We start from the raw sequence: 22928 nt of genomic DNA on the forward strand, positions 1-22928 counted from the left end.
GATTGCAGGGAGAGATATCAACAACCTCAGGTAGGCAGATACCCTTCTAACAGATACCCTTCTAACAGCAGAAAGTGAAGAAGAACTAAAGAGCCTCTTGATGAGGGTGAAAGAGGAGAGTGGAAAAGCTGGCTTAAAATTCAACATTTAAAAATCTGAGATCAAGGCATCTGGGCCTATCACTTCATGGCAAATAAATGGGTGAAAAGTGGAAACAGTGAAAGATCTTATCTTCTTGGGCTCCAAAATCACTGTGGACTGTGACTGCAGCCATGAAATTAAGACTCTTGCTCCTTGGAAGAAAAGCCATGACCAACCTAGACAGCGTATTAAAAAACAGACATTATTTTGTTGACAAAGGTCCGTCTAGTCAAAGCTATGGTTTTCCCAGTAGTCATGGATGGATGTGAAAGTTGGACCATAAAGAAAGCTGAGCACTGAAGAACTTTGCTTTCGAATTGTGGTGCTGGAGAAGACTCTTGAGAGTTCCTTGGACTGCAAGGAGATCCAACCAGTCAACCCAAACGAAATCAACCCTGAATATTGGAAGGACAGATGCCGAAGTTGAAGCTCCAATACTTTGGCCACCTGATTTGAAGGGCTGATTCATTGGAAAAGACCCTGATGCTGGGAAAGATTGAAGGCAGAAGAAGGGGCGACAGAGGATAAGATGGTTGGACAGCATCACCGACTCAGTGGACATGAATTTGAGCAAACTCTGAAGGTAGTGAAGGTCAGGAAAACCTGGTGTGCTGCAGTCCATGGAGTTGAAAAGAGTTGGACATGACTTAGAGACTGAACAACACCAGGAACAATTTTTTTTAAAAAAAAGGAAAGAATCAGTAACGAAAGTATCTGTGTGGTTCACCTCCAAACAGCTGCAGTACCACATGAATACACAAGGGGGCAGTGTGGTCTTATAAATGTACAAATCCATCGTGGCTGGTAATGCTTTGCAATTAACAGGATAAATTGTCCTACAAACCCTTTTTATTTGGTTTTTGGTTTTCAGTTCTTAATGAACTTGTTTGTTTGGTGAGATGGCAATGTACTGCTGTGTCCACATAAGCCCTTTCTCAATTTTCATTACCAACCGGACTTCAAATTCAGGTTCATTTGAGTGTATGTGCATGTAATTAAGATATGTATAATATTAAGATGATCTAAAACTAGGAGATATGAGGGCATGTGTATATGAATAAAGAAAAAAATTAGAAAGCAAAATTAAGATATCTGTATACTTCTGTATATATGAAATATATATATACATACATATTCTAATTTTGTCTTTCTTTTAATTGTGTGTATAGATGTATACATTCTAGTTTTAGGTATATATTTGATTAGAGTATATAAATATAAAACATATTACATATAATGTGTAAATTACATATATACTCAACTAATATATAATTAACTTATTTATAGTTAGGTTATGTATAAAATTAAGATATGGGTATATAATTGGAATATATTTAAGATATATAATTGAATTATAGAGATATAACAGCTATATATACATTTGGGGATATAAAAATAATTAGAATATACATGCAAAATGACTTTATTTTTCTGGGCTCCAAAATCACTGCAGATGGTGACTGCAGCCATGAAATTAAAAGACGCTTACTCCTTGGAAGAAAAGTTATGACCAACCTAGACAGCATATTAAAAAGCAGAGACATTACTTTGCCAAGAAAGGTCCGTCTAGTCAAGGCTATGGTTTTTCCAGTGGTCATGTATGGCTGTGAGAGTTGGACTATAAAGAAAGCTGAGCACCAAAGAATTGATGCTTTTGAACTGTGGTGTTGGAGAAGACTCTTGAGAGTTCCTTGGACTGCAAGGAGATCCAACCAGTCCATCCTAAAGGAAATCAGTGCTGAATATTCATTGGAAGGACTGATGTTGAAATTCAAACTCCAATACTTTGGCCACCTCATGCAAAGAGCTGACTCATTTGAAAAGACCCTGATGCTGGGAAAGATTGAGGGCAGGAGGAGAAGGGGATGACAGAGGATGAGATGGTTGGATGGCATCACCGACTCGATGGACATGGGTTAGGTGGACTCCAGGAGTTGATGATGGACAGGGAGGCCTGGCGTGCTGTGGTTCACAGGGTCTCAGAGTCGGACATGACTGAGTGACTGAACTGAACTGTATACTCAGGTTGAACTATAGGAAATTGAAGATTTCAGAAGATATTCAACTGTTTTTGACCTACAAAAATGGCAATTTTATATGCTCAAGCTTAATATTTCAAATGGACCAAAGTAATCAGATTTGTTGGGAAATTAAGCTCATTTTGTACAATTTTCCCCTGGAATCTTCTGTTCTCTGTTTCTAGTTCCAGTGTCCTCAATCTGTCAGTGATTTGAAAAACTGGTCCCTGATCATACTCAGGTGCAACTCTAGCCAGGAAACAGGAGCCAGTGATGGTTTTGCTCTTCCTATGTGGGAGGTCACAGGGTGCTATTTGTAGGAAGGACATTACTTCATTTTTCCAATATAGGTAGACCTCATTTCATTACACTTCACAGATAGTGGTTTTTATTTTAAATAAATTGAAGGTTTGTGACAACCCTGCACTGAGCAAGTCTATCAGCACCATTTTCCCAACAGCATTTGCTCACTTGGTGTCTCTGTGTCACATTTAGGTAATTCTCACAATATTATGAACTTTTTCATTATTATATTTGTTATAGTGACCTGTGATCAGTGATATTTGATGTTACTATCGTAATTTAGGGGGTGCCAAGAACTCTACCCATATAAGGTGGTGAACTTAATCCATAAATGTTGTGTGTGTTCTGACTGCTCTCTCCTCCTCTCCTCAGACTCAGCAATATTGAAATTAAGCCGGATAACAGTCCTGCAATAGCCTCTAAGTGTTCAAGTAAAAGGAAGAGTCGCACATCTTGATTTTAAATCAAAAGCTAGAAATGATTCGGCTCAGTGAGATAAGCATATCAACAGCCCAGACTGGCCAAAAGCTTCCCTGGTAGCTCAGATAGTAAAGAGTTGGCCTGCAATGCAGGAGACCTGGGTTCAATCCCTGGGTCGGGAAGTTCCCCTGGAGAAGGAAATGGCAATCCACTCCAGTATTCTTACCTGGAAAATCCCATGGAAGGAGGAACCTGATGGGCTTGGCGGGTTACAGTCCATGGGGTTACAAAGAGTCGTACATGACTCAGCGACTAACACTTTCACTTTCATGGTGCCAAACAGTTTAACCAGGTTGTGCATGAATACAAATGGAAAGTTCTTGAAGGAAATGAAAGGGGCTGCACCAGTGAACACACCAATGATAAGAAAGCGAAACAGCCTTATTTCTGGTATGGAGAAAGTCTGACTGGTCTGGATAGAAAGTCAAACCAGCCACCACGTTCCCATAAGCCAAAGCCTGATCTAGAGAAAGGCCCCAACTCTTTTCAATTCTGGGAAGGCTGAGAGGGGCAAGGAGGCTGCACAAGAAAAGTCTGGAGTTAGCAGAGGTTGGTTCATGAGGTTTAAGGAAAGAAGCCGTCTCCATAATATAAAAGTGCAAGAAGAAACAGCAAGAGCTGATGTAGAAACTGAAGCACATTATCTAGAAGATCCAGCGGAGACTTTCATGGAGGTGGCCACACTAAACACAACCCTAGATAAACTCTGTTCTCAGTCACAGCCTCCTGCATTATTTTTTCAGATGACAAGCATCCCTTCCTCTGGGACACAGTGTGAGGGTCCACTGGGCTGATTTGAGTGCTGCCCAGCCCCCAACTTACCGCTCTCTCAGCAATTATTAAACGCTATGTGAACTGTTGAAAGTGAATGAGAAGAGTGAAAAAGTTGGCTTAAAGCTCGACACTCAGAAAACTAAGATCATGGTATCTGGTCCCATCACTTCATGGCAAACAGATGGGGAAACAGTGGAAACAGTGACAGACTTTATTTTGGGGGGCTCCAAAATCACTGCAGATGGTGAGCGCAGCCATGAAATTAAAAGACGCTTACTCCTTGGAAGGAAAGTTATGACCAACCTAGACAGCATATTAAAAAGCAGAGACATTACTTTACCAACAAAGGTCTGTCTCATCAAAGCTATGGTTTTTTTCAATAGTCATGTATGGATGTGAGAGTTGGACTATTAAGAAAGCCGAGAGCCAAAGAATTGATGCTTTTGAACTGTGGTGTTGGAGAAGACTCTTAAGAGTCCCTTGAACAGCAAGATCAACCCTTAATATTCATTGGAAGGACTGATGCTAAAACTGAAACTCTAATACTTTGGCCACCTGATGCGAAGAACTGACTCATTTGAAAAGACCCTGATGCTGGGAAAGATTGAAAGCAGGAGAAGGGGACGACAGAGGATGAGATGGCTGGATGGCATCATCGACTCAATGGACATGAGTTTGAGTGAACTCCAGGAGTTGGCGATGGACAGGGAGGCCTGGTGTGCTGTAGTCCATGGAATTGCAAAGAGTCAGACATGACTGAGCAACTGAACTGAACTGAACTGAACTGTTGGCTTATGCACTCCAGGGTAAGCTGTTTGAGTCATTTTGTTTTAACCCCAGTGTATGGCCAACAGAATTCTTACTATTTGTTGACTGAAGCCTGGATTTCACAAGGATGCTTTGCTCCTTCCTTCTGTGAAGCGTGTGCAGGAAGGGAGCCAGGGATTCGACAACAGCATGGGCTTCCTGAGCAGGGGTGCAACCAGTCTTCTGGAGCTCACCCCTCTCTCTGGGTATCTCCCATTTCTGGGGGAATGGGGGCTCCTACTGCAGGATGAGTGCATTTTGACAAGCACTTCTGAGTGCTTAACGTTGAACAAATTCTGCCCTGGTAAATGTCACAGACAGACCTGGTGGAGCAGGTGGAGGTGAAAGAGGACATCCTGGGAGATATTCCCTGGAGGCAGCTGTCATGAGGCTCTACCACATCATTCGAGACAATCCATGAATGCAGAATATACGGTAAACATAAAAATATCAACTCTATTCCTACATACTAGCAAAAACAATTGGAAATTGAGATTAAAAACACCACCATTTAAAATAGCATTAGAAATATGAAATGCTTAGAGGTAAATCTGTCCAAAGATGGTTACGTAAGACCTGTGCCATATGGAACACTGCTGAGAACAGTAAGAGATGACTGAATAAACAGGTTTACCATGTTCATGGATTGGAAATCTAAATGGTGCTAGAGACTGCAGATACTTTTAAGTGTTGACTCCCTTTTACCCAGCTTTATCTTACTCTCTCCTACTGTCTTTGTCTCTTTAATGTGTCACTCTGTGTTTGGCATCAAGCAGGTGTTCAGTGAATAAATGAACAAGGAATAAGGGAGTAAATGAGAGGGTCCCAAGAGGGATCACAACTGCCTGGGAAAGCTAGAAAAGCCCCCTGCAAGGTGAGCTAGGAGTTCTATAAACTGAGATGAGGGGGGACAATAGACACAGAAGTCCTCTTAGGAGCAGTTCAAACTGCATTCATCTGCTGTAGCTTGGGGATCAGTGGCTAAGACAGTGGCTGCAGACACTTTGGGAACACACCCCGAGCTCCTGTTCTGAAGGACCTCCTACCCTGTGCTAAGGAATTTCTCTATCATTGTTCAAACTCCGAGATGCGAAAGGGCACAGAGTATATTTAGTAGGGGAGTTCATTCACTCAACATTTTGAAATACTCATTCAACACTTGCACTGGACAAAAGCTTGGACTTAATTCTGGGATAAAACTGGTGAAGACAGAAACCATCCCTGCTCAGTTATAAAACTGTTGTAGCTAATGATAGGAACCATCATTGTGCCAAGCAAAGTTGAATTCTCCACCTGTGCTCTTTACAACAGTCCAATAAGACAGTTATTATTACTAACGTCAGTAAACATGGACAGCTAAAACACACATTTAAAATGCACAGTGTGATGGATCTTACACAAGTGGATGTAACTTTCGACATCACCCACCAATAAGACATGTAACATTTCCATCATATCCAAAGTTTCCCTTATCCATTCTCAATCACTGATGTGATTTTGTCACTGGATGGGACCTCTTTGAGGGCCTGAGAGTGGGCCCTTGTCTAAGACTCAAATGAATTGTCCAAGGACGGTACTGACAAAGCAAAAAGACCCTATTGAAAAGTGGTGCTGGAGTGGAGAGCAACAGGGTAAGGGAGACCAGGAGAACAGCTCTGACTTGTGGTTCGCAGTCTCAAGTTTTATGGTGGGTGGGGTTAGGTGAGTTGGGATTGTCTCTGGCCAGTCATCTTGCTCATGCTTTCATTCAGTTCAATACAGGGCCCTTCCTGGTGGCATGTGCATCCCTCAATCAAAATCATTTTCAGCATGAGAGAGTCTGGGAGGTTGGCAAGAGATTTTATGGACTGGTCTCTTCTCCCCTTCTTTGGAGGAAATGGCAAACCACTCCAGTATTCTCACCTGGAGAATCCCATGGACAGAGGAGCCTGGCAGGCTACAGTCTAAGGGGTCACAAAGAGTTGGATGCAACTGAAGTGACTAACACACACTTCTCCCCTTCTTGGCCCTTCCTGGGTTTTCCCCAGGTTGGTTTTGGGCCCTTCTTTGGCTTTATGTTCTTTGAAGCATCCTGACGTAGGAGACTTAAGGTGTTGTTATGGTGCCCAGTCAGGGCAGGCAGTGTTGGTTAACTGTTCCCTAACAACTTCTCACATTATTGGTAAGATTTGTCTTTGCCGGTGTTCCTTGTAAACAAAATAAAACAGTCTGTTCTGCCACATCTTGCTTCTTTGACTTACAATGAATTTTGAATTTTGTTCACATCATGGTGTCTTTCATTTTGTTATTGTTGTTTATGTATTTATTTGTTTTTTGGCTGCACTACGTCATTGCTTCACAAGAATTTTCTGTAGTTTCAGTAGTTGTGGCACACCAGCTTAGTTGCTCCCCAGCACGTGGGGTCTTTCTCGACCAGTGATATTTAAGGAGGAGAGGAAGAGGCCATGCTGACTCCATCTTGAAAAAGAAACTCCATCTTGCACTTTCAGTGAGCTTTGGACTATGTGCCTGGTAGCCATAGGCATAACATACCTACAGCTGAACTGGCTTCCCAGAGTGATAGACACCAGATTCCATACCAAGATTTCCCGTCGCCAAAAAGAATGCAATAATCCCCTATGTAGTCAATCACCTTTGTAATCTTTATGGTACCCATTGGTGTAGGCTACAATGTATAACCAGCTGACCCTTCTGATTATGAATCATGGCTGTGACCTGATTGTATCTCCCTTTAACACTTTCCAGGCTAGGTTTAAGGAATTTGGGGATGTGGGCTTCAGCAGTACACTTAAGGTATATAAGGTTTTCACAAAAGTCGGTCAAGGTTCTTGACTAAGAGGAGACTCTGCCTTGGGCCCGCTGGTGTAATAAACTGCACTCCACTATCTGCATCGTCCTTCTGGGTGTTTGTTTCCTGGAACGCGTGGCTACAACAATACACCCTGTGTACCCTGCACTGGCAGGCAGATTCTCATCCACTCCACCACATGTGAAGTTCCTTCATTAGCACTGCTTAAGTCAGAGTTTTGAGAGAGAAAGAAATTAATCAAATAATCACCTAATTGAGTCAAGACAACAGCATTCAGTTAACCTAAGGATAAGTACACAAGAAAACGCATTACCGTGCTTGTCGACAATTCACTCAATACCATACACTCGGGGAGGTACACAAAGTTAAGACTCACATGGTTAGAAACCTTATAAAAGTATCACATAAGGACCCTTTGTCCTTACTTCACGTCCCTAATTTTAAAAAGTCAGCTCAGAAGAGACCGGGAATGTGGCGCTATGTCCTTATTTCACTTCCCTGACTTAAAAAAGCCAGCTCACCTGAGGGCGGGAAGCCCGGCTCACCTAACCCGGAGAGTAAGTGGGGACAAGGCTCCCTGAAGCGCATGCGCGCCTGCACCCAGTCTGGCCAGCAACAGCCCTCACACGCACATTTCCGTCAGACAGTCGGCGAAGCCCGCGGCCGCGCCGACGTGGCGCCGCTTGGGCCTGCCCAATCCCCGGAGCCCTGGTGGTCACGTGCACACGGCGCGGCGCAGCCGGGCCCCGCCCACCGCCCGCGCCCTCCGGCGAGCCGGGGCCTCCCTCAGTCGCCTTGGCTCCCAGAATACCTGCGCGGGCCCGGTTGCGCCTGCGCAGTGTGGCCGGTGGGCCGGTCTGAGAGTGCGGCGGCCGCGGCGCGAGGGTGCCGGCGCGCTGGGAGCCTGAGGTGGGCTGTTGGCCGTCCTCCCTCAGTCGGCGGAAGTGAGCTCTGGCTCGCCTTCCGTGCGGCCCGGGACCTCTCGCGGCCCCTGAGCGCGCGGCGGCCGGCGACGCGAGGAGGGCTCCGGCGCGAGGCGGCCATGGACTCGGCGGCGCTGGAGCGGGACGCGGTGCAGTTCGCGCGGCTGGCGGTTCAGCGCGATCAGGAGGGCCGCTACGCGGAGGCCGTGTTTTACTACAAGGTGGGCCTGGGGCGGGGCCGGGCTCGGGGGGCGGGGCCGGAGGCGGGGCTGAGGCGCCCTCCCGCCGGGGGCTGGGTCGCAGATCCCCCGGCTCGGCGCTCCGGAGGGCGGCGGTGGGGCCGGGCGCTCGGCTCCACAGACGTGCGCTCACCGCCGCAGACGGGCTGGAGGCACGCGGGAGAGCGCCGCGAGTCAGTGAAGAAGAAAGCATTGCGCGTCCTAGTGCTTGACTTCCACACGTCTTGATCTCCCCAGTGTCTGTGTACACATCCCTTTTAAAAACACAAACTGGAGTCCGATTGTCTATTTTTTTAAACCTGTCCTTTTGAACTTTTAAGAAAATTACGAATTTTTTAAAAGTTTCTTGATATGATCTTGTTATCAATAATAATATTAAGGGCTAGATGTATAGTATCCCATTGTGTGGGTGTGCCATCGTTTGTTGAGAAACTCTCATGGACATTTTAACGTGCATTCTGTTGCTTCAGCATCATAATATCCTTGTAGCTAATGCTTTACACGTTTCTGTGATATTTCTTTTGGATAAATTGCTAAGGCCAGAATTAGAGGCGCTCCCAGTTCACTGCCTGCTCCCCAATTCTGAGGATTTGCAGACGCACACCTCTCCAGCTCCAGTCCTGGCCCATCCCCACTCCGGTGGAAGGAGCTGTATCCTCTAGAGACAGCCACCTTTTCTTTTAGGAAGAATGTCAGACTTTGAAAATACAGTAGTAGTCATTTTTCTTCCATAAACCTATATGCTGCAATAATGTGTAATTTACTGTTCTCAGATTAATGTTTGATTGCCTTCATTTCATATAACCTGTATTTAGAGACTTCGGTTGTGTTTCAGAGTCATTCTTTTTGAACTTTCTTTTCTTTGCAATTTCATAATGGTGGTATTTCTTTAAAGGTAGCACTGTGTTTTATTAGTTTTGTGAAATAATGATAAATGTTCATAAGTAAACAGTGCCATATGAAATAGCTTTTTCTAAAGTGAAAGGAAATACTGTACAGCACCTCTTGTTTTGCTGTAGAATTGCATGCATGTTGTTATGAAGAATTTCTTTTGCTTCAGAGAATCAGAAAAGTGGTGTTTCTAGGAGCTGTTACGTAAACTGTTTCAGATATTTAGTGTTTTCTGTCTTCATGCTGATCTCTTTGGGATTCCTTGTTAATCACTTTCAAGTGTAAATGAAATGAGCAAAATAAAGTTGATACCAACAGTTACAAAAATTGGCTGCAATATTTACATATACAGTTGTATTTTCCTCCCTTGAAATATCTGAATTGCAGGATCTGAGGAAAACACATCTTTTCTACCCCCAGTTTCCATTTGGATCAAAGCTGTACTCTTCTTATTGATTTTGTAGGTTCAGAGAAATGATTTCTCCAGTAACTGGATTCAAAAAGGGATGGCTTCTTTGGATGCAAATAATGAGGCATGAGGTTCCTTGAAATGCAAGGGCTTAGACGACTGCAGGGAAGGTGGTGGTGTCTGAGGGGTCTCTGTGGTAGCTCTGACCGCCCTCCTGGAATGGTGATGGTGAGAACGGAGACTTTTCCTCACTAGCATGTCCTGACTGGCTGAGGAGGTCATGGAATAACTGGAAAATGAATCCGGGTGTTCTTAATTAAGTTTCTTGCATACAACTGAAATCTGCCCTAAAATGTCTCCCCCTTTGACAGTGTTTTCTTTGGAGAAAAAACTTTTCTTTCACAGAGAGACAATTAACCTTTATAATCTTTTGTTGATATTTATGAGTATTGTCTGTTCTAATGCTTTCAAGACTCAGATCACCTTTTCACAGTATGTAGTTTCATCTGACCTACTGCATTGAGAAAAAGGAAAACAACATAAATCACAGTTATTCTAAGAAAATGTTTAAAATCAACCCCTTCTATTTGACTTTGTAAATATTCAACAGTCTGAGAAAATTGAGAGCATCGAGAACTGAAATAAGTAGTAAAAGACTATATTATTCACTTAGTGTGTGAAAAAAATTTCTAGTTTCTTAAAGACATTCTTGTTTTATCATTCATAGAAACAGACCATGAGTTAGAAAGCAGTAAAGAAAATTCAAATTGTAATTCATCTGTTAGATTCCTTTGAATTCTTTCTTTTTATTTTTAGGAAGCTGCACAAGCTTTAATTTATGCTGAGATGGCAGGATCAAGCCTAGAACATATTCAAGAGAAAATAAATGAGTATCTGGAAAGAGTGCAGGCTTTACATTCAGCAGGTTGGTAAAGACTAACCATGTCACTATTTTTTTTTCTTCTTTCCTATCCCATCTTACTTTTCCCTCATGTTTCTCTTTCCTTTTTGTTTTCATCTTTGATTCTTGATCTTCACTTGTTTGTTGCTCATTCCTCTTTTGGTAATCACATCTTTGAAAATCGTAATATGAAAATAAGTGATAGATCTGTGAAGAGGAACCTCAGAGGTCATGTAAGGTGATATCCTAATTTCCCAGAAATGGACATGAATTATCTGCATTCAAACAGTGTATCATTGGCAGAATCGGGATTAAAATCCTGTTAAAATCTGTCTTTAAATATCTATCACATGCCCTCTCCTGCTATTAAAATTAAATGACTCTTTTCCCTTCAGTATCTAAAGACTTCAGCAGCAGGTTCACAGTCTTTACTACATCAGTAGCCTCAATCTCAAGACCTCAGTTAAACTCTTATTTTAGAGAGTTTGCCAGCGCTATCTTGGGAAAGTGACATGTAAGCAGAGACCTGGGACAACCTATGTTTAATTTTGTAAACAGCATGGCAAATGCTGTGGCACAAGTTCCCAGGCTTTACATTCATAGTTCTGTTAGAAGTAGGTGGGTTCTTGGCAAAATCTGTTGTTTACATGATAGGAAAGAAAATGATCATCTGTTGATATTTTGTTTCGAGAATGTATTCATGTCATTGAGAACTCTTTTTTGACCTTTTTTTCCCCTGTGGCTATCTAATAAAGCTGCAAACTTAGAGAGGTCTTATTCAGCCTTCTCTGACAGACTTTGTGCTACTTTCCACCACTTACTGTGAACAGATAGGAGCAGTTACCAACCAGCTTATAGTTAAGATAAAGTAGATTTAATTGTTGGGTTTCTCGTTATGACAGTCCCCTTACAGACACAGTATTTCCTTTTAAGACAGTGCCCAGAAACTGCATGCACTTAAAAGTAAACTGCTTATGTGTCAAGCTCTCACTTGGTACAAGTTTATACTGATCCATATATTCAAAATACCATGGAATTCAGAGACACTTCATTTTCCTTGCTAAGTAAATGAAGTTTTTAAATTTATAAATGTGATGTTTATATGATCCTCAGGCACAGAATGAGACAGCCCTAATCTCTTGAAGAATGAAAACTTGTCAGCAAAACAGAAAGCGCCACACATGGTTCAGAGAGATGTTACTGAGGGTTATAGTTTTTTTAAAAAGATCAAGCACAATTTTGAGACAAAATGTAAAGCTTTTTAAAAAAACATTTATTGAGATATAATTCACACACCATAAAATTCAACTTTTTATAGTGTAGTTTGGTGGTCTTTAGTGTATTCCCAGAGTTGTACAACCATCACCACTATCTCACTGCAGAACATTTTCCTCACCCTAAAAGAAATCTCTTACCATTAGTAGTCACGCCCCGTTCCTCCCATCCCCTTGGTGTCGCTGCTCAATTTGTCACTCATGTCTGCAACCCTGCGGACTGCAGCATGCTAGGCTTTCCTGTCTTTCACTATCTCCTGGAGTTTTCAAATTCATGTTTATTGAGTCAGTGATGCTGTCTAACCATCTATCTCCCCCTAGGCCCTAGCAGCCACTAAACCTGCTCATCTTTAATCCTACTAATCTATTTTCTTTTTCCATGGATTTGCCAATTCTAGATATTTGTTGTAAATGGAGTCATCCAGTGTGTGGCCTTTTGTGTCTGGCTTCTTTCATCTAGCATAATATTTTTCGCATTTATCCTTGTGGTAGCATGTATCAGTGTCTCCTTTCTTTTTATGGTGAATAATATTTCATTGTATTAATATGCCACGTTTTATTTATCTAGTCATCACTTGGTGGACGTTGGCTTGCTTCCACCTTTTGTCTGTTGTGAGTAATGCTGTTTTTGTGTGGACATACGTTTTCAGTTCTCTTGAAACCCAGAAGTAGAATTCTACCCAAAAGTAGAATTGCTTGGTCATATGGTAGCTTTGGACATATCAGTGGCTCAGTGGTAAAGAATCCACCGGCGCTGCAGGAGACCCAGGTTTGATCGCTGGGTCAGGAAGATCCCCTGGAAGAGGGCATGGCAACCCACTGCAGTATTCTTGCCTGGAGAATCCCATGGACAGAGGAGCCTGGCAGCTTACAGTCCATAAGGTCGCAAAGAGTTGTACATGTCTGAAGTGACTGAGCATGCATGCACACGCATGGTAGCTTTATGTCTAATTTTGAGGATCTGCTAAACTGTTTTCCACAGTGGCTATACCATTTTACAGTTATATCAGCAATGTTCTATTTCCTTCGCATCCTTATCAACACTTGTTATTTTCTGTCTTATTTTAGCCACCTTTGTGGGGATAAAATGGCATCTGATTGTGATTTTGATATCCATTTCCCTGATGGCAGATGATGACCTTTTCATGTGCCAGTTGGCCATTTGAATATCTGCTTTGGAGAAATGACTGTACAGATTCTTTACCCATGATATATGTCAGGGTTCTCCAGAGAAACAGAACCGGTAGGGTGTACATAAGGAGATTTATTATGAGAAATTGGCTCATGCAGTTATGGAGGCTAAGATGTCCCACCGTCTGCCCTCTGCAAGTTGGAGACCCAGGAAAGCCAGTGGTGTGGTTCAGTCTAAGTCCAAAGACCTGAGAAGCAGGGGACCTGCTGGTGTGAGTTGCAGCCCAAGGGCCGGGGAAGACCAGTGAGTCAGCTCCAGCAGCCCTGCAGTAAGGGCAGGCTCCCCCCCCCCCCCGCCTTTTGCTCAGTTCAGGCCCACACTGGGTGAGATGATGCCCACCCACACTGGGGAGGGCAGTCTGCTTTCCGTACCAATTCAAAATGCTCATTTCATTCAGAAGCATCCTCGTAGGCTACCCAGAAATCTTGCTTAGCTAAACAACTGGGTAACCTGTGAGCTAGTCGAATTGACACAAGTTGATGAGATAATCACCACACCCATTTTAAATTGGATTTGTCTTTTTGTTGTTGAATTGTAAGAGATCTTTATATATTCTAGATGAAAGTCTCTTATGGATATGTATCTTTATATTAAAAACAAACAGAAGCACTTATGTCAAACAGCAATAAAAATATAGCTTATTCTGGACCCTGATGAATAGGAAACAGCATCAATTTTATCATCAAGGCCTAGTAGTTTATATAATTATTGTCTGTACTAAAAAAAATTAGAGCATGATTGAGTTTATTTAGATTTAGTGTTTTCTAAGTTTCGGTCTTGTTTTTTGTGGGGAGAATGCTAATTTTCATTTTATTTTTTTAAATGATGAAAAGTGTTAGTAGGGACAGAGAGGAGTTCAGGGAAAATTTAAAGATTTCTTTTTTTACCTTGCTAAGTTTTTTACATGAAGGATTACAGAATTTTGCTAAAGAGTGTATTAAAATGACAGGTTATTCCCTGGATGTATATATAGGTATGTGGCTTTTTTCTCATCCTAGTTCAGTCAAAGAGTGCGGATCCTTTGAAATCAAAGCATCAGTTGGACTTAGAGCGTGCACATTTCCTCGTGACACAAGCTTTTGACGAAGATGAAAAAGGGAATGTTGAAGATGCTATAGAACTGTATACAGAAGCTGTAGATCTCTGTCTGAAAACCGTATGTATAATAATACTTACAAGTTAAGTTTGGTGGAATTGTCCTAAGAAATTTCTCCCCATACTAGTGAATTTTATGTAACAATTCGTTTAAAAAAAGATACTGTTATTATACATGTAACTTAAGTTACTCCTCATTAAAAGATAATGGGATATGTATCTATGTGGCTGAGTCCCATGACTTTCACCTGAAACTATCACAACATTGTTAATTGACTGTACCCCAATACAAAAATAAGTTTTAAAAAAAGCTAATGAAGAGCAGAATTAATAGTGGATTTTTAAACACCTTGTTAAAAATTTGACAGTGTTAATTGAATCACTTGGCAATTGTTTTTTAAATTACAGGTAGCATTTTTGACCATCTTATACTCCTATAACTAAAATTAACATTACAGGAAGAATTCATCACAATCTGTGAATTTAAAATAAAGTTCCTGTGAGTGGGATGAATTAGGAGTTTGGGATTAACATATACACACTACTGTATATGAGATAGATAAACAACAGAGACCCTACTATGTAACACAGGGAACTAGAGTCAATATCTTACAATAATCTATAATGGAAAAGCATTTGAAAAAGAATGAATATTCGTATATATATAACTGAATCAGTCTGTTCTGCACCTGAAACTATTGTAAATCAACTACAACTTTTTTAAAAAAGGGGAAAAATTTGGTGCGTCATAAAAAAAAATAAAGCTCTTTCCCCTTTTATACAGTTTCATACACTAAGAAATCATTAGTGGTTTTGTTAATTTACAGTGTGGAGTCTGTATGGTGACTGGTTTTTACTGCTTCCCGAGGAGAAGCAGTCAGCTCTAAGGGTCATCTAGTGCGTAAGGGCAAGCAGTGCAGTAATAGGAGAGTGTGAGGTAGTAGAGAGTGGGGTTGTCAGAACTGTTCCGAGGGCCGGCTCTTTGTCCCAGGTCTCTTATCCAGAAGAACCGTCTAGCCTCATTTCTGTAGGTACCTGAGACTGCTGGTAAGTGCTGGGGGTTTTCGGTTTTAATTATGTACAGTGCCGCATTATAATTCGACATCTGCGCACACAGCAGAGTGATAACCACTGCAAGTCTGGTTACCTTCTATCCCACGCAGTTGACCCCCTTCACCTGTTTTGCCCGTCCCCAGCCTCCTTCCCCTTCCCCTCTGGAATCCACTAATCTCTTCTCTGTGTCTGTGCATTTGGTTTATTTTGTTTGTTTGTTTTGCTTTTGGGCTCCACGTGTAAGTGGAGTCCTGAGGTCTCCTCCTGGCTCTTTCCCTTAGCACAGTGACCCTGCTCGGCTGGGGCTCCTGCCGCCCAGCCTTCTGCAGCACCGTGATTTTTCAGTCATGTCCCACTTACCACCTGTCCACATTAAGTGCTCTTGGGATTTACCTCAGTGATGAGTTTCAACACAATTTTAAGTGATACCTTTAAGGATAAAAATAAAGTGTGCTGGTTTATTCTCATAATTTTTTTTTCCATTTATTTTTATTAGTTGGATGCTAATTACTTTACAATATTATAATGGTTTTTGTCATACATTGACTGAATTAGCCATGGATTTACATGTATTCCCCATCCCGATCCCCCCTCCCACCTCCCTCTTATTCTCATAATTTTTATAAGTGTAATGTACATTGTAAGTTTTTTTTTCTTGCTTAGAAATATCATGGATCAAGCAGATTAATACTTAATGCTTTAGAATGTCTGTCTCTCTTTTTCTTAAGTCTTATGAAACTGCTGATAAAACTCTGCAAAATAAGCTGAAGCAGCTGGCTCGGCAGGCACTAGACAGGTGAGTTTGGCTCCTCAGCTTCGGTCCCCACAGCGTACGGTGTAACTTCAGTGTGATGTGTTTATCCGAATGTGTGGTGGAGCTCGTGGTAACAAACCTGACATCCAGAACAAGTCTGCCTTCTTTCTCTGAGTGAATTTGCTCCTCCCGAGTCCCCTGCTGCTTTTTTTCCCTGTCATTTTGAGTTACTAGATGGCAAACTCCTTAGGGGAACAGAGAGCTAATTCATCTCTGTGTCCTCATCCCTGCCTTAAACTCAAAAAGTAACAAATCAGTCAAGAAACGTTTCACTTAGTTTTTGTTGTGTCTAATACAAAGATGGTTATGGTATTTAAAATGGAAGACTTCCCTTGTGTTGTGTAGTATGAAACTTCCAAAGAGAAAGCTTGTGGAGAGCCCCCCAAAGCCACTGCTAGAAATGGAGACGTTGAGAATGAGCCAGCCATTCATATACCCCACATCATACGTGCGTGAGGCTCCCTTAACTCTGCTCGAATGCCAACTTTTCAATAAGGCCTGTGATCAGCTTTTTGTGTAAAATTGAAATCTCCGCTGGTACTTCCATCCTGTTTCCTCTGTTGTAATATTCTTTCCCATAACTCTTTACTATTTTCTAAGGTATATAAAATTGATCAGTTTATCATATTTGTTATCAATGTGTGTGTCTTTTCTAACCCCTGTCCTCCAAATAGAAGCTTTGTGAGGGCAGAGAATTTTGTTCTTGTTCATTGCTGTAACCAGGCACCTAGCAGACTGCCAGCCATCCAGTATGTGCTCAGCAGGCATTTGTTGAGATAGTGAGTGTGTTTGCACAAGAGAATTGTACCTCTTGTACAAAGCATTATAGACAAAGGAAAAGAGTGGAGTGGCATTTATAGTTAGAGCATCAATTAGTGCAGTACCTCCTTCTGAGGCTCAGACTAGGGAGCTGTGATACCCCCAGCCCTTCTTTTGCATTGAGATATAGGGGTCACCCCTCCTTTTCGTTACTATCATCTAGCATCATTTGTTTCTCCAAATTCATGAAGCTGTGGGCACTTGACATATCGTTAGCTTCTCCCTTTTGATGTCTGTCACCAGTCAGAATCATGGATGGCCCCTGCTACCTCTGTGGGTAGTTCATCTCGTATTCTCTGGGTGCACCCTCAGCACAGGGACATGTTCAGTCACGAACGCTTCCTGTGAGGACTAGTTCAGAAGAATGGATACACTCTAGGGAGAAGATAGCATGACACTTTATCTGCATACCATTTCAGAGTGTTAACAAGGCTGCTAACTCGCATATAAGGACCTCAGATTAAAAACTTCTGTTTTTTAGCTTGTCAGTTCTGTGACAGGGCAAAGTCCAAAAGCTCTTGCACACCAAAGAAGGTCTTCCGTGATCCTGCCCCTGGCCTCATCTCCTGCTCCCTCGCTTCTGCCCTGTTCACGGGGGCTCCCTACATTCTTTTGAAATCACAGTAACTCACTCCACTGTTTCACAGATCTGCGCATTTGCTAACGCTCTTCTCTCTACTTAGAACCCTTCCTAGCTCCCCAGCTCGACTCAGAGCTCAACGCCAAGTGCAGCTCAAATGTCAGTTTGGAAAAACGCTCCCTGACTTACCCTCTTCCCTGCATTAAGTCAGTAACGTGTGCTGTGCATTCACCTGCGTGGAACGCGTCCAGCCTCATGTCCCGCTTTTGATGCAACTATCTTTCCCTGCAAACCTAGGGGTACCTTGAGAGTAGGGATTGTGTTCTCTACATTCATATAGGTCCCTTGCCTTTCATAGGATCTGATAATGCTGTAAGTGCTAATTACTGTTTCAGTAAAATGTTTGCAAAAATATCTTACCTCTGGGAGTAGCTTAAGTAGTGAACTATTGACTAGAATGTAAGAATTTTAGATAGTAATTTTACCTTAGGGATGCTTGACTGTTCTCAAAGTAAGTACTGTGTGCTGAAAAGCTTAAATGTGAGGAGAGAAACTAGAATGGTGTTTTTGTACCTCTATTATAGAGCAGAAGCATTGAGCGAGCCTTTAACGAAGCCGTCATGCAAAATCAAGGCAACAAATATAAAGCCAAAGCCACCTCCAGCGAGGGCACACTTCCCGCTGGGAACGAATCCCTTCCTGGAAAGACCTCAGCCGCTGATGAGTCCGCAGGCATGTGATGCACAGGGGCAGAGATACACAGCAGAAGAAATAGAAGTTCTCAGGCAAGTCGGTTTATGCTTTGTTGTGATGAACAATTTTGTTACCATCAGTGCAGGCAAGGTTACGCTCATTAGGTTTGATGAGTCATACATTTTTGTTGTATTGTGCCATGCTATTGCTATTATCATGTAACTGGAAATTGTCCCACAGTCACAACTTGAAATATTTGAAATCTGTTGTAATGTATTTCAGTGTTTGATTTCCTCTAGATGTTTTTTTCTGAAAATCTTAACACTCTTCAAAGTTGAATGATTCTGTGGGGCAGAGTGGAGCGACGGCGGCCCTTCCGTCACGTCTGCAGCCTTCTGACCAGAGCCCTCATTGCTACCTTGAAACAGCAGTCTGGGCCAGTCAGCGAAGCGCAGCCTTAAGCTTTGAATGCCTTTGTATATTTCTTAAAAGGGTTGCAAAAAAGAAAGCAGAAAGAGCTAGGATATGTGACAGAGACCTCATTGCAAAGCCAAAACTACATACTGTCTGGCCCTTTACAGAAATAGTTTGCCAGCCCTTGGGCTGGGAAGCCAACTCAGTGTCTGGAAGCAGCTTCAGGGGATATTAAAAATGCAAAAGAACAAGGCTGTGGGACTCTTTGCTCGCATCCTGAGCCAGCGCGGCTGCTCCTCACTTGGTCTCTGAAAATCAGCCAGCTTAGAGTGGCGTGTGCTGCAAAGTTGCTCTTTCTGTTCCTTTCCTGCAGTTGTGCTGGAATGGTTCTTCCTCTGTAGCAGCCGCCTGAAGGCGTTTCTCTCTTTTCCTGCTGAAGATTTTAATTCTGCTTCTAGAAAAAATGGCGCTGCCTGCCTAGAAAAAAATGCTTACAAAACCAACCACACAACACAAAGCAGGAGGAAAAGAGTGGTTTTGGACCTGAGACACAAGTTAATAACTGTCCAGCACTTTGGCTACTCAGTGTCCACTTGTTCCCTTCTACATACATTTGAAATTTCACACTACTGCAGAACAGCTCTGAGTTTCTACTAACAGGACGCAGCTGTCCTTCACCCAAGTCAAAAGCTCTCACCATCTCCAGATGGGGATACACACAAATGTTATATTCATGTGTTAATTAGCCCTCAAATTCATAGTCTCACTGTATATTGTTACCTGGAGGCTAAATTGTGAAGTTACTCTCCCACTCCTCCTAAATAAAACACAGGGAAGGAACAGAAAGAAATAGCTAATATGTACAAATAAACGTGTGACACAAAATAGGAGAAGAATATACAAAGCTACTACAAGCCACATTTCTTAAATTTGTCAAGAGGCCCTAACTGTTATCTGTGCCTCTTTCTTCGTCACTTCCCATTCCTTAGTCTCATAACCAGAAAATATAAAGAATTTATTTCCAAGAATCCTTTGAATCCTCAAATAACTAAGCAACTAAGCAATTGCTTTCTTTCTTTAGGCTGAGGATACAATTCGCTTTGTGTCCTGGGGACAATTTCATTGCCTCTGGTGTAAGCCTATTTTGAGACAGTTGTTTTGTTGTAAAGGATGGTAGTCTCAAAAGAATAACTTTGGGATTAAATTGGATTAATTTTTTTTGGTATTCAACTATTTCATGAAAATTTTGTTGAAATAAAGTTATCAACATTACATGAGATTATCAGTTTAATTTTATTACTATAGCATACCTTGTCATTTAAATTTTAAGGAGTTTAAATAAAATTGGTGATTAAGGTTGACTTGAACATTTGCTTTGGATTTTTTTCTTATTTTTTATAGGACAACATCAAAAATAAATGGTATTGAATATGTTCCTTTCATGAGCGTTGATCTGAGGGAACGTTTTGCTTATCCAATGCCTTTCTGGTAAGTAAGCACTGTTGCAATTCTTACTTTTCAAAACTAATTTCATAATTTTCAGTAATTTTCCCATCTGCTGAAGTCTAATTAAATCCATAGCCTTGAAATTAAAATTTGTAATAAAACTTCTGATTGGAAAAGCGACGAAGCTCGGGGAAGGAGGTGGGACAACGTGGCAAGAGTGCCTCTGACCTTTTCCTGGGGACAGGACTTGTGGGTCTTCTTCAGTCTCAGGTTATGCTCATAGTGTCTAGCACAGTACCTAGTACAAGAGAAGTAAGCAGTGAATAAATATTTGTCCAGTTTGGGTTGCATCACACAGAAATGCAAGTCAGCCAAGGCATTGAATGGAAAGGTGGAGAAGAATGACAGGATCGTTGTTTACTAAGAAGATCCAGTTCAGAAACAGGGTTCATTATGAAAGTGTTAGCATAGCCTTTCAGGACAGTGGCAGCTTATGTCAAGAACCCTAAAATCATTGTTTTAGGACTCCCAGGTTCTAGTCATCCTAAGGAAATTAAAATTGGGCCAAAGATGTCTATCATAAGAGCACTTATCAGAGTGTTTGTAACAGCAAAAAATTATTGAAACAAACTTGGTATCTAGTAATATTGGAGTGATTGAATAATGGCATGTTCATATTATTCTGTTACATACTATGCTAGCCATAAAAAAATAACTCTTTGAAAAATATAGGGGAAATTTTTGTAATATATAAAAATTTTTAAAGATAAAAAATTATAAATACATGATATCCAAATTTTTTTCATGTATTTATACATATAAAGAATGAAATGATGTAAAGTGATACATCAAAATGTTTACAATGGTTATCTCTAAGTAGCGAAATTAGGTGGTTTACTTTTTAAAACATTTTTATTATTTAAAATTTCTGCCATCAGCATATTTATTATAAGAAAGCATCAGGGAATTAAATGCTTATTGTGTACAGAATACATAAAGACTATAAAAACAGAAGACCTGCTCTCACACTTCTAGTGTTTGTTGTTCTTGGATGGGCAGAAAGTAGATACCTCAAGGCCAGTAAGTTATCAGCATAAGGTTTTCACTTAGGCACCTATGTGATGCTAGTGGTTAATCTGTATCTAGGAAATGCTCATATGCAGATGACACCACCCTATGGCAGAAAGTGAAGAGAAACTAAAAAGCCTCTTGATGAAAGTGAAAGAGGAGAGTGAAAAAGTTGGCTTATAGCTCAACATTCAGAAAACTAAGATCATGGCATCTGGTCCCATCACTTCATGGCAAATAGATGGGGAAACAGTGGAAACAGTGGCTGACTTTATTTTGGGGGGCTCCAGAATCACTGCAGATGGTGATTGCAGCCATCAAATTAAAAGACACTCCTTAGAAGGAAAGTTATGACCAGCCTAGACAGCATATTAGAAAGCAGAGACATTACTTTGCCAACAAAGGTCCGTCTGGTCAAGGCTATGGTTTTTCCAGTGGTCATGTATGGCTGTGAGAGTTGGACTATAAAGAAAGCTTGAGTACCAAAGAATTGATGCTTTTGAACTGTGGTGTTGAAGACTCTTGAGAGTGAGTCCCTTGGACTGCAAGGAGATCCAACCACTCTATCCTAAAGGAGATCAGTCCTAGGTGTTCATTGGAAGGACTGATGATGAAGCTGAAACTCCAATACTTTGGCCATCTCATGTGAAGAGTTGACTTCGTTGTAAAAGACCCTGATACTGGCAGGGATTGGGGGCAGGAGGAGAAGGAGATGACAGGGGAGGAGATGGTTGGGTGGCATCACCGACTCGATGGACATAGGTTTGGGTGGACTCCGGGAGTTGGTGATGAACAGGGAGGCCTGGTGTGCTGCGATTCATGGGGTCGCAGAGAGTCGGACGTGACTGAGCGACTGAACTGAACTGAACTGAAGACGCTTATAGCACTAACATTAAGGGCACAGATTCCAGACCCATGCTGTCCAGTGTCATATCCTGTGTGACACCATGCAAGCTTTCTAAACTGCTTCAGACTTTAAAATAATAACAGAATCCACCTTCTGGTGTTACTGTGATGATTTATGAAGTGAGTTAATGAAATGTAAAGCACTTATAGTGGTGCTTGTTCTATAGAAAGCACTTTGTAATAAGAATTAACTGTTAGGAAATAACTATCTTTCAGAATACTAAATTATATAATTTAGCTGTACATTTCAAATATTTTAAAAACGTTTGACCTGTGATTTTACTTCAAGAAACCAATTTTAAAAAGTATTCACAGATCTAGTCAAAGATTTATATAAAAGATAGTTAACAATATTGTTATACTTATGAACATGTAGATCAGTTATTCTAGGATGCTCTTAAATGGCAATATCCAAGTAGAGATATAAACTTGTAGTTCTAATCTTTGTGTAACAGATGAAGATAAATCATATTTTTAGTGCTTATACAACAGAATGTCCCTAGAAAGAATTTTATACACTCATGAACAATCAAGTTTTCAAAAAATTAAGTAACACGGGAAAATGCTTACACTGTAATTAAAAATATAGCTGTCTTATAACTATCCAAACAAAAACATAACTGTCTTACCACAGTTGTTAAAATGTAACTCCTCTAATTACCGTGCCCTTGGCAGAGCTGGGATTTCACGTTGTGTGTGACCCCGTGCTCTCTGCTTGTCCTGCACGTGGGACGCTGAGCGCTGTGAGGACAGAGAGTGCACGCCTACACGGTCCCGCATGGCGGTGTTCAGTGACTACTTACCAAGTCAGTTAAATTTTAAGAAAAATCAAGTAAAATTGAATGCTGTAACTGGCAAGATTTTTCCTTTCTTGTTTTC

At 41.4% G+C, this 22928-nt stretch overlaps 1 protein-coding gene across 2 annotated transcripts in view; it reads left to right on the forward strand.

The window, feature by feature from the left end:
• Positions 1-8104: 8104 nt before the first annotated feature.
• The window catches only part of CAPN7 (calpain 7), a 47061-nt gene continuing 32237 nt past the window's right edge, over positions 8105-22928 (forward strand). The window contains exons 1-6 of one of the 2 annotated variants that reach the window (XM_070466997.1): positions 8105-8476; positions 10611-10719; positions 14160-14317; positions 16038-16105; positions 18107-18307; positions 20031-20117. In XM_070466997.1, the coding sequence (XP_070323098.1) occupies positions 8375-8476; positions 10611-10719; positions 14160-14317; positions 16038-16105; positions 18107-18307; positions 20031-20117 (725 nt within the window). In that variant the 5' untranslated portion in view covers positions 8105-8374. The remainder of the gene's footprint in view (positions 8477-10610; positions 10720-14159; positions 14318-16037; positions 16106-18106; positions 18308-20030; positions 20118-22928) is intronic. The other variant, XM_020875838.2, reaches the window with a different exon arrangement.

This window comes from Odocoileus virginianus, chromosome 4 (genome assembly GCF_023699985.2).
Source record: "Odocoileus virginianus isolate 20LAN1187 ecotype Illinois chromosome 4, Ovbor_1.2, whole genome shotgun sequence".
Lineage (NCBI taxonomy): Eukaryota > Metazoa > Chordata > Mammalia > Artiodactyla > Cervidae > Odocoileus > Odocoileus virginianus.